Raw genomic sequence first — 22,163 nt, forward strand, 5'->3', positions numbered from 1 at the left:
ACTAGATGACTAGATTGACTAGCTAGAATCATATGATACTTTCACACGGTGTGACATTATCAATAATTTTTTTTAGGTGACTAGACATACCCGTAACCACTATTCAAAGATGTGCACGGGCTAACTCGCCTTGTAACATTAGTCGATAAAGAGTACGTAAATCCTATCTTGTGACCTTAGCAGGTAAAGGATCACAATCAGGTAAACCAACCTAGGTTATCTATAGTTAATCGGAGACAATAAGATCAATAGATCGCTCCCATTAGAATCAAACTTAAAACTTTGTATTACTAAGTCAACATTTTGATAATTTGATTAGATTTTCCAAACCAATAATTTCTTTGTTGAATAAAATAGGGAAGTAAATGATTGGATAGTGATGACAATAATGAACTTAAAGATGAGAGAAGTTGATCAATAATTGCTTCATAAAGTGTGTGTACAGTGTATATATAGGCAATATATAAAAACAAAAAATGGTGCATTAAAAAGTAGATTTTGAGCGTAGGATGGAGATGCGGTGTTTGTCATTGTCTTACCTGACAAATCCTACGGTTATTAATTATTAGTGGGATAGCCCCCTCAACATTGTAAATATTTTTCATTTTTTTTTTCTAGTAATTTTATTGGTCCAATATTCTCTCTGCTGCCACTATAAATACCGTTATCAGTTGGCTCATGGAGAACATGTGACTGTACTTAGATCATTGCTTCAAATTGAGTAAAGAATCAGTCCATTTGTTGAAGGTTATTTAATTTATTATGCATTTTATTTCATCAGTATTTTACTTTCGTTTTTCTATAATATGAGATCTTTTTGTATGCATATGATGTTGTAAAATTTCATTGTTCTTTCTTAATGTTAGATTTTTGTTCAGTCTATTACTTACCCTTAAACTTTTTCTCGATTAAGGTTTCCTTAGTCGTCGAGAAGAGGAGAAAAGAATGTCTAAGAAGATAGAAAATTGAGTTGAGACTTGAGACTGTTATAGTTAGGTAAAAGTCAAGTATTTATATGTATGTAGGAATATTCTACTATATATGTCGATCAGTATGATAATATTTTTATACTCGTACCATCTCAAAATTAATTGGTTAAGACATTGAATTTTAAAATTGTATATTAGATAGAAAGACACACGGTACTAATCAACATCGATCGATTTCATATGTATAGCTAGTAGCTAGCTTCAAGCCTTCAACAGTGGAATTCAGATTTAAAAAAAAAAAACAGTGGAATTCAGACAGACATGCAGTACTGGTTGAGATTTGAAGTGGACAGGAGATGTGTTTCTGATCTCTGTCTGAATTTGATTCACCTTATTGGTGCTGACCTGGATGAGAATCTATTCATTAATTTGCACGCAAATCCCTCCTCTCTGTTTGATTTTTATATCCCCCTTTTTGTCTAATTATTCAATTTTAATTGTTTGTTGTCCTATATTTGAAGACTATAGCTAAAGACCTTGTGGTCGAGCGGTATAATTGTGACTCTCCTAAATGAAAGGTTACATGTTCAAATTTTTGATATGGGGACATTGACTATTTGTGCTTTAGTAAGTTGAGAAAGTATGTATAAATAGATACTGCACTGTAACAGAACAGAGTCAGGAGTACTAAAAAAACATTTGAAGACTATAGATATAAGGGTGTAAATGAGTCAAATTATTCATGAATTATTTAGATTCAACTAAATAAATATTAAATTTAATATGATTAGTGTCGAACCAAATTTGAATAAAAATCAAGTTGAATTCAAGCATTTTAATACTTAATTCAAGTAACTCAATAAGATTTTTTCTTTTTATATATATTATATAAATATAGTATTATGAATTTAATTAATATATTTATATTTATATATTATAAAGTCATCATAATCAATATTTAATAATGAATTTTGTTATGATACTGTATAAAAAATTGCTCCATCTCATATATATTTTTTATTTATAGGGCCAAATCTTATTTGTGAGCAGGTGTAAATAGTATTGGTGGCTCACAAAACAATTATTGGCTCTATAATTGAACCTTCACCAGCTATTTGATTCCTCCAATTAATGAAACTGTTTTTTTCTTCACTTATAACACATCCAATTAGTTGATACATACCATACTTTTTTTTTTTTTTTTTTGAAAAGTCCAATGTGCTCGTCGTTTTCATTTTCTATTAATTAATATTAATTAATGTGTTTGATGCAGGTAGTAAGAGGAAGGGCAGTCAAGAACAAAGTGCCTTGTCACCTAGTAATTAATAATTAATTCATTCAAAATTCCAAAATCAAATTTAAAATCCTTAATAATCCAAATTAAAGGGTAAGAAATAAAATTAAAAAATAAATAAATGGACTACGAAATATGTGGGTTTGTACTACTCCTTCTTGCATGGGTTGCATGGGCCATGATCAACGAGCGTAGCCACCGGCGGTTGGAAGAAGTGGGGGCGTTGCCGCCAGGGCCACGGCGGTGGCCGGTGGTGGGCAACATTTTCCAGCTGGGTTGGACGCCGCACGTGTCGTTTAGCGAGTTGGCTTCCAAACACGGTCCTATAATGACACTGTGGTTAGGCTCAATGAGCACGGTGGTGATCTCCTCCGACGAAGCCGCCCGGGAGATGTTCAAGAACCACGACGTGGTGCTCGCCGGCCGGAAGATTTACGAGGCGATGAAGGGAGATTTCGGGAACGAAGGGTCGCTCATCACGGCCCAATACGGCCAGCACTGGCGGATGTTGCGGCGGCTGTGCACGACGGAGTTTTTCGTCACCAGCAGGCTCGACGCCCTCCGAGGGGTGCGCACCAAATGCATAGACCACATGGTGAGGTACATGAGAGAAGCCGGAAACTCCGGCACGGCGGCGATCGACGTCGGGAGGTTCTTCTTCTTGATGTCGTTTAACCTCATCGGAAACCTCATGTTCTCGAAGGACCTGCTGGATCCGAGATCGGAGAGGGGCGCCAAGTTCTTTTACCATGCAGGGAAAGTGATGGAGTTCGCGGGGAAGCCAAACGTCGCCGACTTTTTCCCGCTGTTGAGGTGGCTTGATCCGCAAGGTATACGGCGAATGACGCAGTTTCATGTGAACAAGGCCTTTGATATCGCCGGAGATTACTTGAAAGAGAGGATGGAAAGCATGAACGCCGGCGGCAATGATGAGAAGAAAAAGGATTACATGGACGTGCTTCTTCAGTACCGTGGTGACCTTGTGGAGGGTCCTGCTAGGTTTTCTTCAAGAACCATCAACGTTATTCTCTTTGTATGTCCTCTCTCTTCTACTCTTTGTATAACTTAATTATCCATGCTCATATTGAAACTAATTTAGTCAAGTTTAAGTGGATTTCATTTAAAAATTAACTCTTTTTTAAGTGATGAGATCGAGAAACACACAATCACTTAAAAAGGTGTGCATGAGGTAAAATCTCACCATATGACTTTAGTTGGTAAGTTGAAAAAGGATTACAAGAAAGTAAATTAGGAGATAAGCCAGTCAAGTTGTCTATAGCTTCATTAGCTTGTCAGCTCAAACCAAAAAGTTCAATAGGCCACTAGTAGAGAGTCGAACTTGAAATGGTCAATAGGCTGTCACGGAAAAATTCAACTTGGAACTTTATGGTTACCAAACTAATAGTCTGACCAATTCCAACTTAATTCGGATTGTCCAAAATAACTCTTTCTTTTACTCTTTGCATATTGGTATATATCCATCATATGATGAGTCGAGTTCAAATGGAGTTTATTAAGGAACAACTCTCTTTTACTCTTTGCAAATTAGTATCCACACTCAATAAGCTATAATCTAGTTGAGTTTAAGTGGCTGGTTCCATTTAGGGGTAGCTTTCCTCCCAAAGTTATTAATATTGGTTAGGTTGTTTTGATTATTTTAAGGAAATGTTCACTGCCGGAACAGATACAACAACAAGCACATTAGAGTGGGCAATGACGGAGCTCCTCCATAACCCTAGCTCACTTCAAAAAGTCCAGGCGGAGCTGAGAAGCGTAGTCGGCGGCACCGAAAAGAAGCTGGAAGAGTATCACATAGAAAAGCTTCCGTATCTAAAAGCAGTGATCAAGGAAACCCTAAGGCTACATCCACCACTTCCATTCCTAGTCCCACACATGGCCATGGACTCATGCAACATGTTGGGCTATTATATCCCTAAAGAAACCCAAATTCTAGTCAATGTTTGGGCCATTGGGAGGGACCCTAAAACGTGGAAAGATCCATTAAAGTTTAAGCCGGAGAGGTTCTTGGAGCCTAACATGGCTGACTTTAAAGGTCACCATTTTGAGTTCATCCCTTTCGGGTCCGGCCGCCGAATGTGCCCGGCCCTTCCGCTTGCTTCCCGGATGCTGCCGCTGGCGTTGGGGTCGGTTTTGCACTCATTTGATTGGGTTTTAGGTCATGGTATGGAGCCATCACAGATGGACATGAAAGAGAGAATGGGGATTACGTTGAGGAAGGCAACTCCATTGAAGGCCATACCAGTGCCCTACAAAGGGTAATGCTCCACGTTATTATTGGCTAATATTTTTTTTTTAAAATTTCAATAAGAAAAAAAAAGTGTCATATGTACTAATACAATATGCAAAAATAGGCTACTATATTGTACATTGTATTGGCTTAATAAGGTGTATATGCATGTTTACAAATTCTGAGAATTATTTATTGACTTTCTCAGTTTAATTTGAACTTTTTTTATTTGAGCGGATTAGTTGTAAATAATTTAGCCTATTTTTTCTGACTAGAGTCATAACTCACAAGAATGTGAGCTTTACTCGGAGTGCTCTTTCAAATAGTGATTGCAGATTTTTCCGCTAATTAAAGATGAATATGCATATGATTAAGCTTGTATGAAATCTAATACGGAGTAATTATTTGAAGAAGTATTCAAGTATCTAAATTTTTTTTATTAACAATTAACTAAATTAACTCAGTTGGTAATTACATTATATCAATTTGATTAACGTTTAAAAGTTTAATATACTATTAATAACCTACCCAAATCTACCCAACGTCGAGGTCCCCGCCGTCCTCGGCCTCGAAGTCCTCACCGTCTTTGGCCTCGTTACCCACCCGCCCGGAGATCCATAGCCCCATCTTAATTTCTTACATGGTATTAGAGCAGGTTCGGTCCAGTAGACTGATAGGCACATTTTATACTCATATTTTAGGTACATCTTTATAATAATTTTGCATTGGTTATTTAATATTATCTAATAATTAGTTCTTTTTATATATAATATATAATCTATTCTTATATAATATATAATATATTTTTTTTTTGAATGCATAATATATATATATATATATATATATATATATATATATATATATATATATATATATAAAAGAATACATACTACGTACATCTATATATAAGAATATCATAGATAAGAATACATATATCTATATATATTTTATAAATAACTTACAAATAAATTAGATTGGCCCACGTCTTAGTAAAAAAAAAAAAAAAAGACAAAACTAAGCTATAATTATGTTGTTTGTTTTGGTCTTAAAATCGTGTGGTATGAAGCAATGTAGCGGACAAGTTCATGCGGCAATAGCGAAGCTTCATCGTACGTGCAACACAAAAATAGGAATTGAGTGGTGGAAATTGATTTAGCCTATTTTTAGAATGTTATAAATAGTAGGAGTTTCCTATTGTAAAATGTTCATTCTTCCCCTCTCGAATATTCTTTAAGGTTGTTATCAATGCCCATTCGCGGCTAATTTCTTGTTTGGTTTAGTGAATTGAAGTCCCGGAGTTCATTACGCTGTAAGGTTATTTATTTATTTTTATTATATATTTTTTATGCATTTGAGTATTAAATATTCTTCTAAGTTATTTGAAATAATTGTGTCATTTAATTGCTAGGGAGGCCTACTAGTTATTTATTTGATATAATTATTTGCTATATTAGATAATGTTGTGCTACAAATTATTCTAATATTCAGTAGCAACTGGGTTAATTATTGACGGCTTAGTGATAATTGGACTCGGAAAGAATATTTTCCTAAATTAAATGCAACCGCTTGTGCTTGTGTTATTTAGTTTGTCGGTTTTCCTAGTTCCTATTGCTGCTATTAAATTAAATCTATAGCGCTTGTCTTAGGTTATTTAGTAGTTAGGGGTAATTAAACCGCGTGTGCTTTAGTTACCTACAACTAAGGGAAAACGGAAATGAAATAATTTCACGACAAATATTCAATTGCATATTAATTACTTTATTAATCAATGATCAGTGTTAAATTCCGGTGGTGGATCTTTACTAACCAAGGTTTCTTATTATAAGTGTTTTCGATATATTATTTTCATTGCTTTATTCGTTCAGTTAAATTACTTGTTTATTTAAATTCTCTTTTATTTTATCTTTATTCTCGATATATTCCAAACCTCCCTACCTTTAATTTGAGCACAAAAGTTAAACTAGTTACTCCTCGTGGGATCGATCCTTACTCCCGCTACTACGTTTGTAAGGTTTTAATTTGGGAGCCTACGACAGCTCACCGTAGACCTATCAGACCCTAGCCCAAGTTCGGTCAAGTAAACCTGGTCAAGTAGACCTTTCAGTTGAATTCAATCTTTTAGTGTGGTTTGGCCTATATACATTATAGCCTAGTTGAGTAACCCTAACCCAATCTTAATTTCTTACATGGTATCAGAGCAGGCTCGGTCCAGTAGACCTATCGGACCTTAGCCCAAGTTCGGTCAAGTAGACCTTTCGGTTGAATTCAATCTTTTAGTGTGGTTTGACCCATATACATTATAGCCCAGTTGAGCAACCCTAGCCCAATCTTAATTTCTTACATGGTATTAGAGCAGGCTCGGTCCAGTAGACCTATCGGACCCTAGCCCAAGTTTGGTCAAGTAGATCTAGTCAAGTAGACCTTTCGGTTTAATTCAATCTTTTAGTGTGGTTTGGCCCATATACATTATAGTCCAGTTGAGTGACCCTAGCCCAATCTTAATTTCTTACATGGTATCAGAACAGGTTCGGTCCAGTAGACCTATCGGACCCTAGCCCAAGTTCGGTCAAGTAGATCTAATCAAGTAGACCTTTCGATTGAATTCAATCTTTTAGTGCGGTTTGACCCATATACATTATAGTCCAATTGAGTGACCTTAGCGCAATCTTAATTTCTTACAATTTTGACAAAGAGACATGAAAAACAAGATAGAGTTTCAAGAATTTCACTCAGAAAAATAACAATTTACACAACATAGAAGCAAAACAATAGCATATAAGCATGAATAGAACATAAATATGCTAGAAAATCAAACTTTGCACATAAAAACAAGAGTTCCAAAATTATAGAAATTAAAGCACAAACTTAGTGAACTTCATTGAAAAATTCGAGCCCACTGCTAAGTTTAAGAAAAGAATAAGAAATCCAGACCTTGCTTGTGAGCAAATGATGGGCTTCAATTCCTGGGCAAGAGAGGAGAAGAGTTCTGCTTGGCTACACTAACTCCGGAGTGAAACAATGCATGTGATCTCTTTCACCCCTATCTATTTATAGATAGAGAAGTCGACAGTAACGTGAGTACCTACTAACCGCAGAAGGAAGAAGAGAAGTGTATTATTTAATTTTATTTTATAAACACTATAGCTTCATTAAAATACAATTACATGATCATTTCGATATAATTACAGCTTCATTGTACAATATACACTCAAATATGTGAAATGTTATTCAGTTTCATTTTATATATACTACAGTTTCATTTCACTACAACTACATTATCATTTTGATATATATAACTGCAGTTTCATTTGATAATATAAAAATAATACGTGAGGCAATGTCGATTTAGATACACTGTAGTGTCACTCCGTTAACACTAACAACGCACCATTTTTTTATTTAAAAAAAGGCGCCGTTTTGATGCACGGTGTATAATCGATTATGTACCGTGGTCCACGATATAACAACTGGTACTACTCCTTCCAACCGCCGGTGGCTACGCTCGTTGATCATGGCCCATGCAACCCATGCAAGAAGGAAGGCAACTCCATTGAAGGCCATACCAATGCCCTACAAAGAGTGATACTCCTCGTTATTATTGGCTAATAATTTTTTTTTTTTTAATTTCAATAAGAAGAAATAAAAAAGTGTCATATGTACACTAATACAATATGCAAAAAATAGGCTACTATACTTTACGTTGTATTGGCTTAATAAGATGTATATGCAAGTTTACAAATTCTGAGAATTATTTATTGACTTTCTTAGTTTAATTTGAATTTTTTTATTTAAGCGAATTAGTTATAAATAATTTAGTCTGATTTACCTTATTTTTTCTAACTAGAATCATAACTCACAAGCTGAGCTTCACTCGGATAGCACTTCCAAATAATGGTTAGGATTTTCTAGCTAATTAAAGATGAATATGCATATGATTAAGCTTGTATGAAATATATTACGGCAAGTAATAACTAATTTTTTTTTTATTAACTATTAACAAAATTAATTCAATTGGTAATTACATTACATTAATTTGATTAAAGTTTAAAAGTTTTGGAAAAATCAGTAATGAGTTAATTCAATTATCTAGATGGATTAACCAAATACATAATTCATTTCGGTGAACAGTTTTACTAAAACAAAAATTTGATTAGTTTAGTTTAAAATTAACTGAATCAAGTGAATAAACACCGCAAGTTGATGTAACATACATGATTTTTATATAGTTTTCCTCAACAACTTTTAAACCAAGTTTGTAGCACAAGTATATGAGAATATGACAGTGTCAAAATATTATAAATAGTATAGCAAATGTTATTTTTCGCACCTCCAATCGTATATCCTAAAATTTCCCTAAGAATTGGAATAAGGTTCAAATTGGCCACTGAACGTAATCTGAAAATGCAATTAGGCCACTGAACGAAAAAAAAGTGCAATTAGGCCATTGAACACTCAAAAAATGTGCAATTATGCCACTGAACACTCAAAAAATGTGCAATTAGGCCACTAAACACTTAAAAAATGTGCAATTAGGCCACTGAACTCTCCAAACGTATGCAATTTTACCGGATAGCAGGTTACCATCAATTTTAGCAGGTTACCTGCTTACGTCGCAGCTTAGTTGGCATTTTAAATAATTTTTAATAATTAATTTTAATAATAAATTTTATAAAAAATTGAAAAAAATTAAATAAAAAATAAAATAAAGTCATTTTTATTTTTTTTAAAAAAAATTTTAATAAAAAGTTATTATTAAAATTTATTAAAAATTAATTAAAATTTATTAAAAATGTCAACTCAGCTGCCACGTAAGCAGATAACCTGCTAAAATTGAGGGTAACCTGCTATCAGGTGAAATTGCACATTTTTGAAGTGTTCAGTGGCCTAATTGCACTTTTTTTTTTCGTTCAATGGCCTAATTGCACTTTCAGGTTACGTTCAGTGGCCAATTTGAACCTTATTCCCTAAGAATTTAACGTTTCTCATATCATCATTTCTCATCCAAATCTAAAAGCTTTTTATCTTCTTGATTGTGTGGTCCTCTATTTTTTTCTTTGTGGTCATAGTATTCAGCAATGTGTATTTCATGATAAAAATAAAACACGCCTTATGGGCCAAACTGGATATCAGTGAACTATAAGTCACTTGGTTAATTTTTTCTTCTTTAATATCCCATCTCAAACTTTCCTTATTTAATGATTCTTTTAAATACCGTTGGTTTAGCCGCCTGCAATTTCCAAGACCACTAGCTTTAGTTAGCTTGCAAGAGATGGAGTACTGGGATGGGAGATACATCATCATCTTGTCCGCGGCCTTCTTGATCCCGGCGGCTTTGCTCCTTCTAATCTCCCGGAACAAGTCACGCTCCGGCAGACTGCCGCCGGGACCACCTGGGCTGCCCGTGTTGGGCAACATGTTGGACCTCGGATCAGTACCACACCAAACAATAGCCGCGATGAGAAACAAGTACGGGCCTGTGGTTTGGCTAAGGATAGGCTCCGTCAGCACCCTGGCAATCCAGTCGGCCAAGGCCGCCGCCGAGCTCTTCAAGAACCACGACGTCCCATTCGCCGGCCGCAGCATCGGCGACGTCATGCTGGCGCAGGGTTACAACAAGGGGTCCATGGCGCTAGCCCAGTATGGATCATACTGGCGGGTGTTAAGGCGGATATGCTCCGTGGAAATGTTCGTGCACAAGAAGGTGAACGAAACGGCCGCCGTCCGGCGAAAATGCATCGACGATTTGCTCCGGTGGGTAGAAAACGAAGCAGGCTCTATCAAGAGAGGCTCTGGGATTCATGTAACTCGCTTTGTTTTCCTGGCAACATTCAACCTGCTGGGAAACATAATGTTTTCCAGCGATTTGGTGGATCCTGTGTCGGAAAAAGGCTCCAAGTTTTTCAACGCCATGATGGGTATCATGGAGCGGGGTGGCACTCCAAACATCTCCGACATCTTCCCATGTCTGAGGTGGCTGGATTTGCAGGGTTTAAGGACGAAGACCGACAAAGATCTGCAAATAGCGCTGCAAATTGTTTCAACTTTTGTGCAGAAACGTTCTAAAGAAGGACAGGACGACAGTGGAAAAAGGAAGAGTGATTTCTTGGATGTTCTGCTCAGTTTTGAAGGCAGTGGAAAAGATGAACCACCCAAGCTTTCAGAACACCAGATCAATATATTTATTCTGGTAACAATATAGTAACTTCTTAACGCCATATTCCCTGGAATTTGAAACCTCTTTATCTTAGGTAATCACAAAATTCTTATCTTTTACTGCAGGAAATGTTTTTGGCTGGAACAGACACGACTAGCAGCAGGGCCGGATTTTAGGCTGTGCAAGCTGGGCTACCGCACAGGGCCCCCAACTTTAGAGGGGCCCCAAATTTTAAAGGTCCAATATTTAATTTTTACCTAGCTAGTTTATAAATAAAAATTAAAAGTTTTTAATTAAACTTAAAAGGTTCTATGAAGAGATGGTAAGAATGTGTATTTGTTGTATTTTAACTTGGAGGTCAAAGGTTCGAAACTTACATGTATTAATTTTAAAAATTGTGATTTTGGTAGGGCCACATTTATTTACTAGAACAGGGCCACCAAAATTTAAAATACGGCCCTGACTAGCAGCACGGTGGAATGGGCACTAACGGAGCTCCTGCGAAACCCGAAAGCAATGACCAAAGCAAAAGAAGAGATTCGTGGAATTGTGGGACCAACCCGGAGATTCGAGGAATCCGACATTGATAATCTGCAGTATCTACAAGCTGTGGTTAAAGAAACACTGCGTCTCCATCCCCCAGCACCTTTCTTGATCCCAAGAAGAGCAATTCAAGACACTAAATTTATGGGCTATGACATACCCAAAGACACTCAGGTCTTCATAAATGTCTGGGCAATTGGCAGGGACCATGAAAGCTGGGAGGACCCTTTGTCTTTCAAGCCTGAGAGGTTCCTGGGCTCCAACATAGACTTCAAGGGACAGAACTTTGAGTTTCTGCCGTTTGGTGCGGGCAGGAGAATGTGTGCAGGTCTGCCATTAGGTAACAGGATGCTGCATTTTGTTCTGGGATCATTGCTTCATACTTTTGACTGGGAACTTGAAGGCAATGTGAGCTCAGAATCTCTGGACATGGCAGAAAGAATGGGAATCACAGTCAGAAAATTTGAACCTCTGAAAGCAATACCAAGGAGAGTTGTGGCTTGACAGAAGCTAGAATTCTACCTTGTAATTATTCTATTTTAGTTTCCAATGAATAAGGTCAATAATGGACATGTAAACTTCATCTGCTTGCAAATATGCTCATATATATTACATTATGCCTCAATGCAATTATAATTCTAAGAAACCTGCGGCCACTATCTGAGAATATGCATGAAGTAAATCCGATTTTGTGACTCTAATTGTCAAAAAACTACATGAAAGTAAACCCGTCTAAGTTGTACGGATCGTTATGCTGTGCATGTTGCATACGGATGTAAAAACGACGTCGTTTTATTAAAAACGTCTGTCTCACTTAAAAAAAAAAAATCAGTTTCGATCCCAGCAACAACATTATATTGTGCATAATTTGAACTATATATCCAGAATCAATGAACTAAAATTTCAGAATGGATGAACTAAAATTCCAGAATCTATGAACTAAAATTCCAGAATGAATGAACTAAATATCCATAATGAATGAACTAAATATCCAGCATGAATGAAAAAAAATCAGTTTCGATTCATGTCTAAATATCCATAATCAATGAACTAAAATTCCCGAATCTATGAACTAAAATTCCCGAATCTATGAACAACATAATGCTGTTGAGGAGAATCGAAACTGATTTTTTTTTTTTTTTTTAAAGTGGAATGCGCGTTTTTAATAAAACAAAGTCGTTCACTTTCTGTTGGGATGAACTTGTAGCCGGGCTGACCGACTTGTTTGGAGTTGTCTGTGTTAAGTTATATTTTTGTGTTGACGTATTTCGACAAGATTAATTTACGCAGGATCATATTTTAAGTATGTGGTGGTAAATTTCAAAGGAAATCTATTATATATGGGCCCATAGCAATATTAATTAGTTAAGTAGAAGCTTTCTTACTTGATACTCATATAACATGTTTTGTTTTATCTAAAATGATGGACCACCCGCTTTTATTATTTTATCTCTTATCAATTGAATCGACACATAAATTGAAAAGTGACTAAATCACAACTTCAATCGTATTGTGTAGATCATACTTTTAAATAATGTACATTCAATGCACAAATAATGTATTTTTAATATAATTAAAATATACATTACATTTAGAAAAAATATATTATTTAAATATTAAAAATACATTATTTTATATAATGTATTTCAATACACAAATAATATATTTTTAGTATCTTAAAAATGTATTTTTTGTTATAATTCACACAATTAGTACCACGGTTCACATAATAATTTGCCTCACAACTTGCACATGGTTATTTAAAGAAGTGGGCCGGGGCAAGTGGCTATAAACTGACAAGAACATGAGATGACAATTAATGTTGATCTCCTAAACGGGAAATGTCAGTAGAAGTTCGTGTCGTGTAGCAAAGAAGATTTAAAACCATTCAAATCCTATCTTTTATAGGGAAGCACAATTGTATGTAGAATTTTAAATCATGATAATTCAGCTGAACACAGAAGCTGCTTGATGCCACAAGTAACCCCCTCACTTGAAGCTAAGACTGAACATGACATTTACTTAATGCATACAAGGCCCTTTACTTGAAAGGTTACTCACACACTGTTACTGGTAAGACTCGATCACGGATCATTGTTCACAAACTCTTATGTGATCAAATGAAGCTGCCCGTGCTAGCAACTTACTTATTGTGATAAAGGAGTTGTAGTGTTATGTTATTTTATTGGTCAATTAACTTAAAAGAAGTTCATAAGTTTTATTTTAATTTGTTAGCAAAAGGAAAATGCTCGTGCAGAGTTCGAGATAGGAATTTGATCTTGTTGTGGACACTAGTGTACAATCAATATCTCACAATTTAGCTTCTTCACCGAACAGTGAGAGATCAAACATAATGAAAGTATTTTTGTCGTAATAACAATTGAAAATAGTACAAAAATTTCACAAACCACTCACACCACTGCAATAATTGGCATGTGGTACTAAAACAATTGACCCACAAACTTTGTCACTATAAGGTACAATTATTTGGAGGTGTATCATAAAAGACATTCCAAGATTGCTTGAATAAATTTTTACTGCACATCCCAGTAATTCGACATAGACAAACCTGCAAATGTAGCACACCAATATTGAATGGTAACTTCATTAATTACTGTGAGATAGATACGGATATGGCCCCAATCTGCCACAAATGTATCAAGATATCTGTTAAAAGTGAAACAAGAATGGTCAGTTCCCAGGGAGGGGTAGCTACACTACTTTAAATTAACACAAAGAATGTAGTACACTGTACACCAATATTGAATGGTCAGTTCCCAGGACCAGGGTAGCTACACTACTTTAAATGAAAACGGATTAACAAGAATTTGAGTGACCTGCAAATTGCAAAACCTCTTTAAGAGATGGAGTGGGAATGGAACTGCTTGGTTTGGTCAATGTTTGGGCAATTGGACGAGACCCTGAAAGCTGGGATGGCCCTCTATCTTTCAAGCCGGAGAGATTCCTGGGCTCAAATCTAGACTTCAAGGGGCAGGATTTCGAATTTCTACCATTTGGTGCAGGCCGGAGGATCTGTGTAGGCCTCCCGTTAGGTAACCGGATGGTGCATTTCATTCTGGGATCGCTGCTCCATGCCTTCGACTGGGAGCTTGAATCCAATGTGACCTCACAATCTCTGGACATGAAAGAAAGGATGGGATTAGCAGTTAGCAAATATGAACCCCTGAAAGCAATACCAAGGAGAATTGTAGCTTGAAAGAAGTTACAAGTCTTAGTGCATTTGAATTGATACCTGTTATGACTTGTACTGTTTTACTTGCTGAAGAATAATCTCAGTGCACATGTATGTAATGTTAATCTGCTTGCAACTATAAGATTTGCTTATCATTATAATTTTCCAGGCGATTTCTTGATCTATATTAAAGCAATAATCTATTCTACTTTTGATTTTTGAGATATCTCTCCGTACACATTCTCAAACTTGTCAACAGACAGAAGAGTACCTGGGCCAATACGAACAGAGCTGGTGGAGGCAATAAGAGTTAAAAAGTTAAAAAAAAATTTCTGAATAAAAAATAAAAATGGTCACCTTCCTTTGCTATCCTAGTATCCCATCAACAATTTTATAAACCATATATCATAATGGAGTGAATGAAATAAAACATGTGATAGGTGAAATAAATATTAGATAGAGAAAATGATTCTTAGAGATTAAGAATGATTCTTCAATAATTGTTTCTATGTTTGTGAAGGAACGTATGAACGAAGTCCGACATGACAATGGAAAGTTTATGGGCATGACATACCTAAAGATACTCGAACTTCATAAATGTTTGGGAAATTGGAAGAGACCCTGAAAGCTGGGATGACCATTTGTCTTTCAAGCCTGAGAGGTTCCCGGGCTCAAATATAATTTCAAGAGTCAGAATTTTGACTCTTTGCCATTTGGTGCAGGCCAGAGGATGTGTGCAGGTCTCCAATTAAGTAACCGGTTGCTGCACTTTGTTTTGGGATCACTGCTTCATACATTTGACTGGGAACTTGAATGCAATATGGCTTCAGAATCTCTGGACAGGAAAGAATAAATGGGAATAAGAGTCAGAAGCTAGAAGTCTAAATAGTGCATTTGCATTGAGACCCATCATAACTTACCATGTACTATGCTGCTTTACTTGCTGAAGAATAAGCTCAGTGCACAGATTAGTATGAATATATTGATATAAAATCACATCATTCCATTGAAAACGCCACTAGTGCAGCAAGCTTTGGCTGCATGAAATCTCATGTAGCTATATGCACACAGGCCTTTATTCTACTATAAATAGTCATTACAATTTTTTTTTTTTTTTTGAAGTGATAAAAAATCATTACAATTATTCAATCTAATAATAATATTATGCGACACTACCATATTATTTAAGTGATAACAGCATATAAAGAAGGAAATGAAATGGAGAAAGGAAAGGGACACAGGCAATCTTGCTAGCTTAGTGCAAAGGCGGCCAGCTTACTTATTTGTGATAAAAGGAGTCATAGCTTTATGTTATTTTATTGGTCAACTAACTCAAAAGAAGTTCATAAGTTTTGTTTAACTAACAACGGCAAAATGCATAGTGCAGAGTTCAAGGTACAGATTTAATCTTGTTGTGGGCACTAGTGTACAACCAACATCTCACGATTTAGCTTCTCCACCAAGGACGGGAACGATGAGAGATCAAACATAGTGAAAATATCTTTGTCATAATAACAATTGAAAATAGTGCCAAAATTTCACAACCACAAAAATAATCGAAAATAATGAAAAAATTTCACACCACTAAAATAATTGGCATGTGGTACTAAAACAATTGACCCACAAACTTTGTCACTGTAAGGTACAATTATTTGGTAATTGACATGTGGTACTAAAACAATTGACCCACAAACTTTGTCATTGTAAGGTACAATTATTTGGTAATTGGCATTTGGTACTAAAACAATTGACCCACACACTTTGTCACTATAAGGTCAATTATTTGGAGGTGTATCATAAAAGACTTTCCAAGATTGCTTGAATAAATTGTTACTGCACATCCCAGTAATTCAACATAGACAAACCTGCAAATGTAGTGCACGAATATTGAATGGTAACTTTTTTTTCTTGCATAGAACATCCGTTTCTTCATTACAGTGAGATATATGGCCCCAGCCTGCTAACAATTGTACCAAGATGTCTGTTAAAAGTGAAATAAGAATTGTCAGTTCCCGGGGACAAGGGTAGCTACACAACTTTAAATGAACACAGATTAACAAGAATTTGAGTGACCTGCAAATTGCAAAACCTCAAAACTTTAAAGAGATGGAGTGGGAACGGAAGTACTTGGTTTGGTCTGCCATCTTCCTGATTCCGGGATTGGTCTTTCTACTCACCCGGAAGAAGCCATCATGTTCCTACAGACTACCTCCAGGACCGCCTGGGTTGCCTGTTATTGGGAACATGATGGATCTTGGAGCATTTCCACATCAAACAATAGCGGAGATGAAAAACAAGTATGGTTCTGTGATTTGGTTAACGATAGGCTCTGTCAGTACCACGGCAATTCTGTCTGCCAAGGCAGCTGCTGAGCTCTTCAAGAACCATGATGTCTCATTTGCAGATCGCAAAGTGATAGACGCCATGAAGGTGCAGGGCTACCACAAGGGAGCCTTGGCGTTAGCCCCGTATGGATCCTACTGGCGCATGTTAAGGAGGATATGTACGGTAGAATTGTTCGTGCATAAGAGGATTAACGAAACAGTGCCTGTTAGGAGAAAATGCATTGATGACATGCTGTTATGGATAGAAAAAGAAGCAAGTTCTGTGCAGAGAGGGACTGGGGTTCATGTAGCACATTTTGTTTTCCTCTCAACATTTAACTTGTTGGGGAACCTAATTCTCTCTCGCGATTTGGTAGATCCTATGTCAGATAAAGCATCAAAGTTTTTCGATGCCATGACAGGCATCATGCAGTGGTTTGGCACTCCAAACATTTCAGACATATTCCCAGGTCTTAGGTGGCTAGATTTACAGGGTTTAAGAAGGAAGGCTGACAGAGATGTGAGAACAACACTGGAAATTGTTTCTATGCTTGTGAAGGAACGCATGAACAAAGATAGACAGGAGAGCGGAAAGAGGAAAGATTTCTTGGATGTATTGCTCGAGTTTGAAGGCAATGGAAAGGATGAACCAGCCAAGCTATCAGAACATGAAATCAATATATTTGTAATGGTAAGTTCTTGCCAACTATTATCTATTATATTTGTTTTTCATCTTGGCATGCTTGATGCTTCAAAAGTATAAATTGCTAATCTAGTATGGACTATGGATCCTTGTTACATACTGAAAAGGAAACTGACCGAAAATATATTGAGCAGAATTCACTATTCCTATTTCCTACCCCCCGTATTTTGGTACTGCAGGAAATATTTTTCGCTGGTACAGAGACGACTAGCAGCAGTGTGGAATGGGCACTAAGTGAGCTCTTGTGTAACCCAAAAGTGATGGCTAAAGTCAAAGAAGAGATTTATGAAGTTGTAGGACCAAACCGGAGATTTGAGGAAAGTGATATTGATAATCTGCAGTACATGCAGGCAGTGGTCAAGGAAACACTACGTTTGCATCCCCCTGTTGCTTTCTTAGTGCCAAGAAGAGCAATTCAAGATACTAAATTTATGGAGTACGACATACCTAAAGACACTCAAGTCTTCGTAAATGTTTGGGCAATTGGAAGAGACCCTGAAAGCTGGGATGACCCTCTATCTTTCAAGCCGGAGAGATTCCTGGGCTCAAACACAGACTTCAAGGGGCAGGATTTTGAATTTCTACCATTTGGTGCAGGCCGGAGGATCTGTGTAGGCCTCCCGTTAGGTAATGGATGCTGCATTTCATTCTGGGATCGCTGCTCCATGCCTTCGACTGGGAGCTCGAATTCAATGTGACCTCACAATCTCTGGACATGAAAGAAAGGAAGGGAGTAGCAGCTAGCAAATCTGAACCCCTGAAAGCAATACCAAGGAGAATTGTAGCTTGAAAGAAGTTACAAGTCTTAGTGCATTTGCATTCAGACCTGTTATGACTTATACTGTTTTACTTGCTGAAGAATAATCTCAGTGCACATGCATGTAATAATGTAATATTGATCTGCTTGCAACTATAAGATTTGCTTATCATTATAATAATAGTTTTCTTGATCTGTATTAAAGCAATAATCTACTCTACTTTTGATTTTTGAGATGTCTCTCTGTAAACATTCTCAAACTGGTCAACAGACAGAAGAGTACATGGACTAATACGAACAGAGTTGGAGGCAATAAGAGTTTTAAAAAAAATCTGAATAAAAAATAAAAATGGTCACCTTCCAGGCTTCCATTGCTATCCTAGTACCCCATCAACAATTTTATAAACGCAAGGGGACCTTGGGATTTGCCCCATATGGATCCCACTGGCGCATGTTAAGGAGGATATGCACAGTGGAATTGTTCGTGCATAAGAGGGTCAAGGAAACAGTGCCTGTAAGGAGAAAATGCATTGATGACATGCTCCAATGGATAGAAAAGGAAGCGAATTCTATGAAGGGAGGAACTGGGGTTCATGTAGCACACTTTGTTTTCCTATCAACATTTAGCATGTTGGGGAACCTATTTCTTTCTCGCGATTTGGAAGATCCTGTGTCAGATAAAGCTTCAAAGTTTTTTGAAGCCGCGGCAGGCGTTGCACAGTGGTTTGGCACTCCAAACATTTCAGACATGTTCCCAAGTCTTAGGTGGCTAGACTTGCAGGATTTAAGAAGGAAAGCTGACAGAGATGTGAGAACAGCATTGGAAATTGTTTGTGTTCGTGAAGGAACGTATGCACGAAGTCCGGCAGGGCAGTGGAAAGAGATAAGACTTCTTGGATGTATTACTCGAGTTTGAAGGCAATAGGAAGGATGAACCAGCCAGGCTATCAGAACATGAAGTAAATATATTTGTACTGGTAGGTTCTTACATACTAACTCTTTGCCCTTTTTTGCTCATCTTGGCATATTCACTGTGCGTACAGCTGAAATATGGGTATTGCAGGAAATGCTTTTTGGTGGTACAGAGACGACTAGCAGCAGTGTGGAATGGGCTAGGGGTGTAAATGAGCCGAGCCGTTCGCGAGTCACTCGCGAGCTGCTCGGTCAAAGCTCGGCTAGAGCTCGGTCAAAATCGAGCTCGAGCGACTCATTTACTTATCGAGCTCGAGCCGAGCTCACATATCCTATGCTCGTGGCTCGACGAGACGCTTGCGAGCCTTATATAATAATAATAATAATAATAATAATATTATTATTATTATTATTATTATTATTATTATTATTAAAAATTAAAGTTTTACTCCCTTCTAAGGCTTACCCTACTCCAATACTCTCGCAGTCCCGCACTCCCGCCCCCATTTCCCCCAAGCCCTAACTCCTGGAAGACTGTCGACGACACGGAGATGAGATACGGGGACACCAGAAGACTGCCGGCCGATGACGACGACCCTTGTCTTCGGTCTCCACCTTTGTCGATGTCGAACTGACGAAGCTGCTGCAGTGCTGCCCGATAGTCGACTAGTCGAGACTGGACGAAGCTGTTGCCGACGAATAGACGAAGCTACGCGGATTCCCATTGAGCCCGAACTCGAGCTCGAGCTCGAGCTCGGCTCGACTCGTTTACACCCCTTGAATGGGCACTAAGTTGTGTAACCCAAAAGAGATGGCCAAAGTCAAAGAAGAGATTTATGAAGTTGTAGGACCAAACCGGAGATTTGAGGAAAGTGATATTGATAATCTGCAGTACATGCAGGCAGTGGTTAAAGAAACACTGCGTCTGCATCCCCAGCACCTTTCTTGATCCCAAGAAGAGCAATTCAAGATACTAAATTTATGGAGTATGACATACCTAAAGACACTCAAGTCTTCGTAAATGTTTGGGCAATTGGACGAGACCCTGAAAGCTGGGATGACCCTCTATCTTTCAAGCCTGAGAGGTTCCTGGGCTCAAACATAGACTTCAAGGGGCAGGATTTTGAATTTCTACCATTTGGTGCAGGCCGGAGGATTTGTGTAGGCCTCCCATTACGTAACCGGATGCTGCATTTTATTCTGGGATCACTTCTCCATGCCTTCGACTGGGAGCTCGAATGCGATGTGACCTCCCAATCTCTGGATATGAAAGAAAGGATGGGATTAGCAACTACCAAATTTGAACCCCTGAGACCCATCATAACTTACCATGTATTGTACTGTTTTAGTTGCTGAAGAATAAGCTTTGTACACATGCAATGCATGTAATATTGATCTGTTTGCAACTATAAGATTTGCGTATCATTATAATATACCTCCACATAGTATTATATTATTACTCCATAATTATATTCTTATAAGTTACATTTACAGAAAAGATTACAAGATGTAAACAAAAATCATTTAAGAAGTGGATAGAACCCATTACTGCAATATAGCTTCTTCAATGAGAACAAGGATATGTGGCCCAAATTTAAAATCTTACAGACAATAATCTACTTACTTTGACTTTGAGAATTCACTCAGTATCTCTACGTATGCATTCTCAAATATTTTAACACTCAAAAGAGTACTTGGGCCAATACGAAGAGAGTTGGTGGAGGCAAGAAGTTAAATACTTTTTTTTTTTTTTCTCTTTCTGAAAAAAATAAAAAAAAATGGTCACTTTCCACAGTAGCTCCAACATTTTAAATGAGCATTTGATGAACATAGATTAAGAAGAATTGAGGGACCTGCAATTTACAAAACCTCAAGTTGACATTTAAGAGATGGAGTGGGATTTGAAGTACCTGGTTTGGTCAGCCATCCTCTTGATTCCGGTGTCGATCTTTCTACTCTCCCGGAAGAAGTCATCATGTTCCTACAGACTACCTCCAGGACCGCCTGGGATGCCTGTTATTGGGAACATGTTGGATCTTGGAGCATTTCCACATCAAACAATAACGGAGATGAAAAACAAGTATGGTTCTGTGATTTGGTTAAGGATAGGCTCTGTCAGGACATGACAATGGAAAGTTTATGGGCATGACATACCTAAAGATACTCAAACTTCATAAATGTTTGGGAAATTGGAAGAGACCCTGAAAGCTGGGATGACCATTTGTCTTTCAAGCCTGAGAGGTTCCCGGGCTCAAATATAATTTCAAGAGTCAGAATTTTGACTCTTTGCCATTTGGTGCAGGCCAGAGGATGTGTGCAGGTCTCCAATTAAGTAACCGGTTGCTGCACTTTGTTTTGGGATCACTGCTTCATACATTTCACTGGGAACTTGAATGCAATATGGCTTCAGAATCTCTGGACAGGAAAGAATAAATGGGAATAAGAGTCAGAAGCTAGAAGTCTAAATAGTGCATTTGCATTGAGACCCATCATAACTTACCATGTACTATGCTGCTTTACTTGCTGAAGAATAAGCTCAGTGCACAGATTAGTATGAATATATTGATATAAAATCACATCATTCCATTGAAAACGCCACTAGTGCAGCAAGCTTTGGCTGCATGAAATCTCATGTAGCTATATGCACACAGGCCTTTATTCTACTATAAATAGTCATTACAATTTTATTTTTTGTGAAGAGATAAAAAAATCATTACAATTATTCAATCTAATAATAACATTATGCGACACTACCATATTATTTAAGTGATAACAGCATATAAAGAAGGAAACAAAATGGAGAAAGGAAAGGGACACAGGCAATCTTGCTAGCTTAGTGCAAAGGCGGCCAGCTTACTTATTTGTGATAAAAGGAGTCATAGCTTTATGTTATTTTATTGGTCAATGTTGAATTTGAAAGATGGAATGGCCAGGCGGGTGGAGAATAACACCACCTGCGAGTTAGGGAGAATGTATATAAAACTAAGATGTTATAATATATTCTATATTCTCTGTTTCTAATACAGAAACACAGTACATATATATACACAAAGACATAACTGTAAATAACTACCCATAACTTACACCTATTCTTAAACAGACACAA

The 22,163-nt window shown here is 37.1% G+C and overlaps 3 protein-coding genes and 1 pseudogene across 7 annotated transcripts; 3 read left to right on the forward strand and 1 right to left on the reverse strand.

The window, feature by feature from the left end:
- The first annotated feature begins 670 nt into the window (after positions 1-670).
- Positions 671-4,700, forward strand: LOC109181556 (cytochrome P450 76A1-like). The gene is made up of 3 exons (XM_019331389.1): positions 671-747; positions 2,203-3,256; positions 3,886-4,700. Exons 2-3 carry the CDS (start codon positions 2,345-2,347, stop codon positions 4,501-4,503), a joined length of 1,530 nt encoding a protein of 509 aa, XP_019186934.1. The 5' UTR covers positions 671-747; positions 2,203-2,344; the 3' UTR covers positions 4,504-4,700.
- Positions 4,701-9,637: 4,937 nt separating this feature from the next.
- On the forward strand, positions 9,638-11,809 carry LOC109181555 (cytochrome P450 76A1-like). The gene is made up of 3 exons (XM_019331387.1): positions 9,638-10,658; positions 10,751-10,776; positions 11,087-11,809. Exons 1-3 carry the CDS (start codon positions 9,741-9,743, stop codon positions 11,670-11,672), a joined length of 1,530 nt encoding a protein of 509 aa, XP_019186932.1. The 5' UTR covers positions 9,638-9,740; the 3' UTR covers positions 11,673-11,809.
- A 1,710-nt stretch (positions 11,810-13,519) lies between these two features.
- Positions 13,520-20,089, reverse strand: LOC109181566. 5 transcript variants are annotated; one of them, XR_002054222.1, is made up of 6 exons: positions 20,055-20,089; positions 16,227-16,342; positions 14,936-15,196; positions 14,422-14,497; positions 14,006-14,304; positions 13,520-13,835 (listed from the first exon to the last, which is right to left on the reverse strand). XR_002054222.1 is itself a non-coding variant. In XM_019331400.1 (3 exons), exons 1-3 carry the CDS (start codon positions 16,503-16,505, stop codon positions 13,780-13,782), a joined length of 372 nt encoding a protein of 123 aa, XP_019186945.1. In that variant the 5' UTR covers positions 16,506-16,542; the 3' UTR covers positions 13,520-13,779. The 5 variants fall into 5 exon arrangements, 1 of the variants encoding a protein (XP_019186945.1); XR_002054221.1 differs by lacking the exons at positions 16,227-16,342; positions 20,055-20,089 and adding an exon at positions 15,282-16,132; XR_002054223.1 differs by lacking the exons at positions 14,422-14,497; positions 16,227-16,342; positions 20,055-20,089 and adding an exon at positions 15,282-16,130.
- LOC109181562 lies at positions 16,468-18,353 on the forward strand (annotated as a pseudogene).
- Positions 20,090-22,163: the final 2,074 nt, after the last annotated feature.

The sequence above is a fragment of the Ipomoea nil genome, unplaced genomic scaffold (genome assembly GCF_001879475.1).
Source record: "Ipomoea nil cultivar Tokyo-kokei standard unplaced genomic scaffold, Asagao_1.1 scaffold1043, whole genome shotgun sequence".
NCBI lineage: Eukaryota > Viridiplantae > Streptophyta > Magnoliopsida > Solanales > Convolvulaceae > Ipomoea > Ipomoea nil.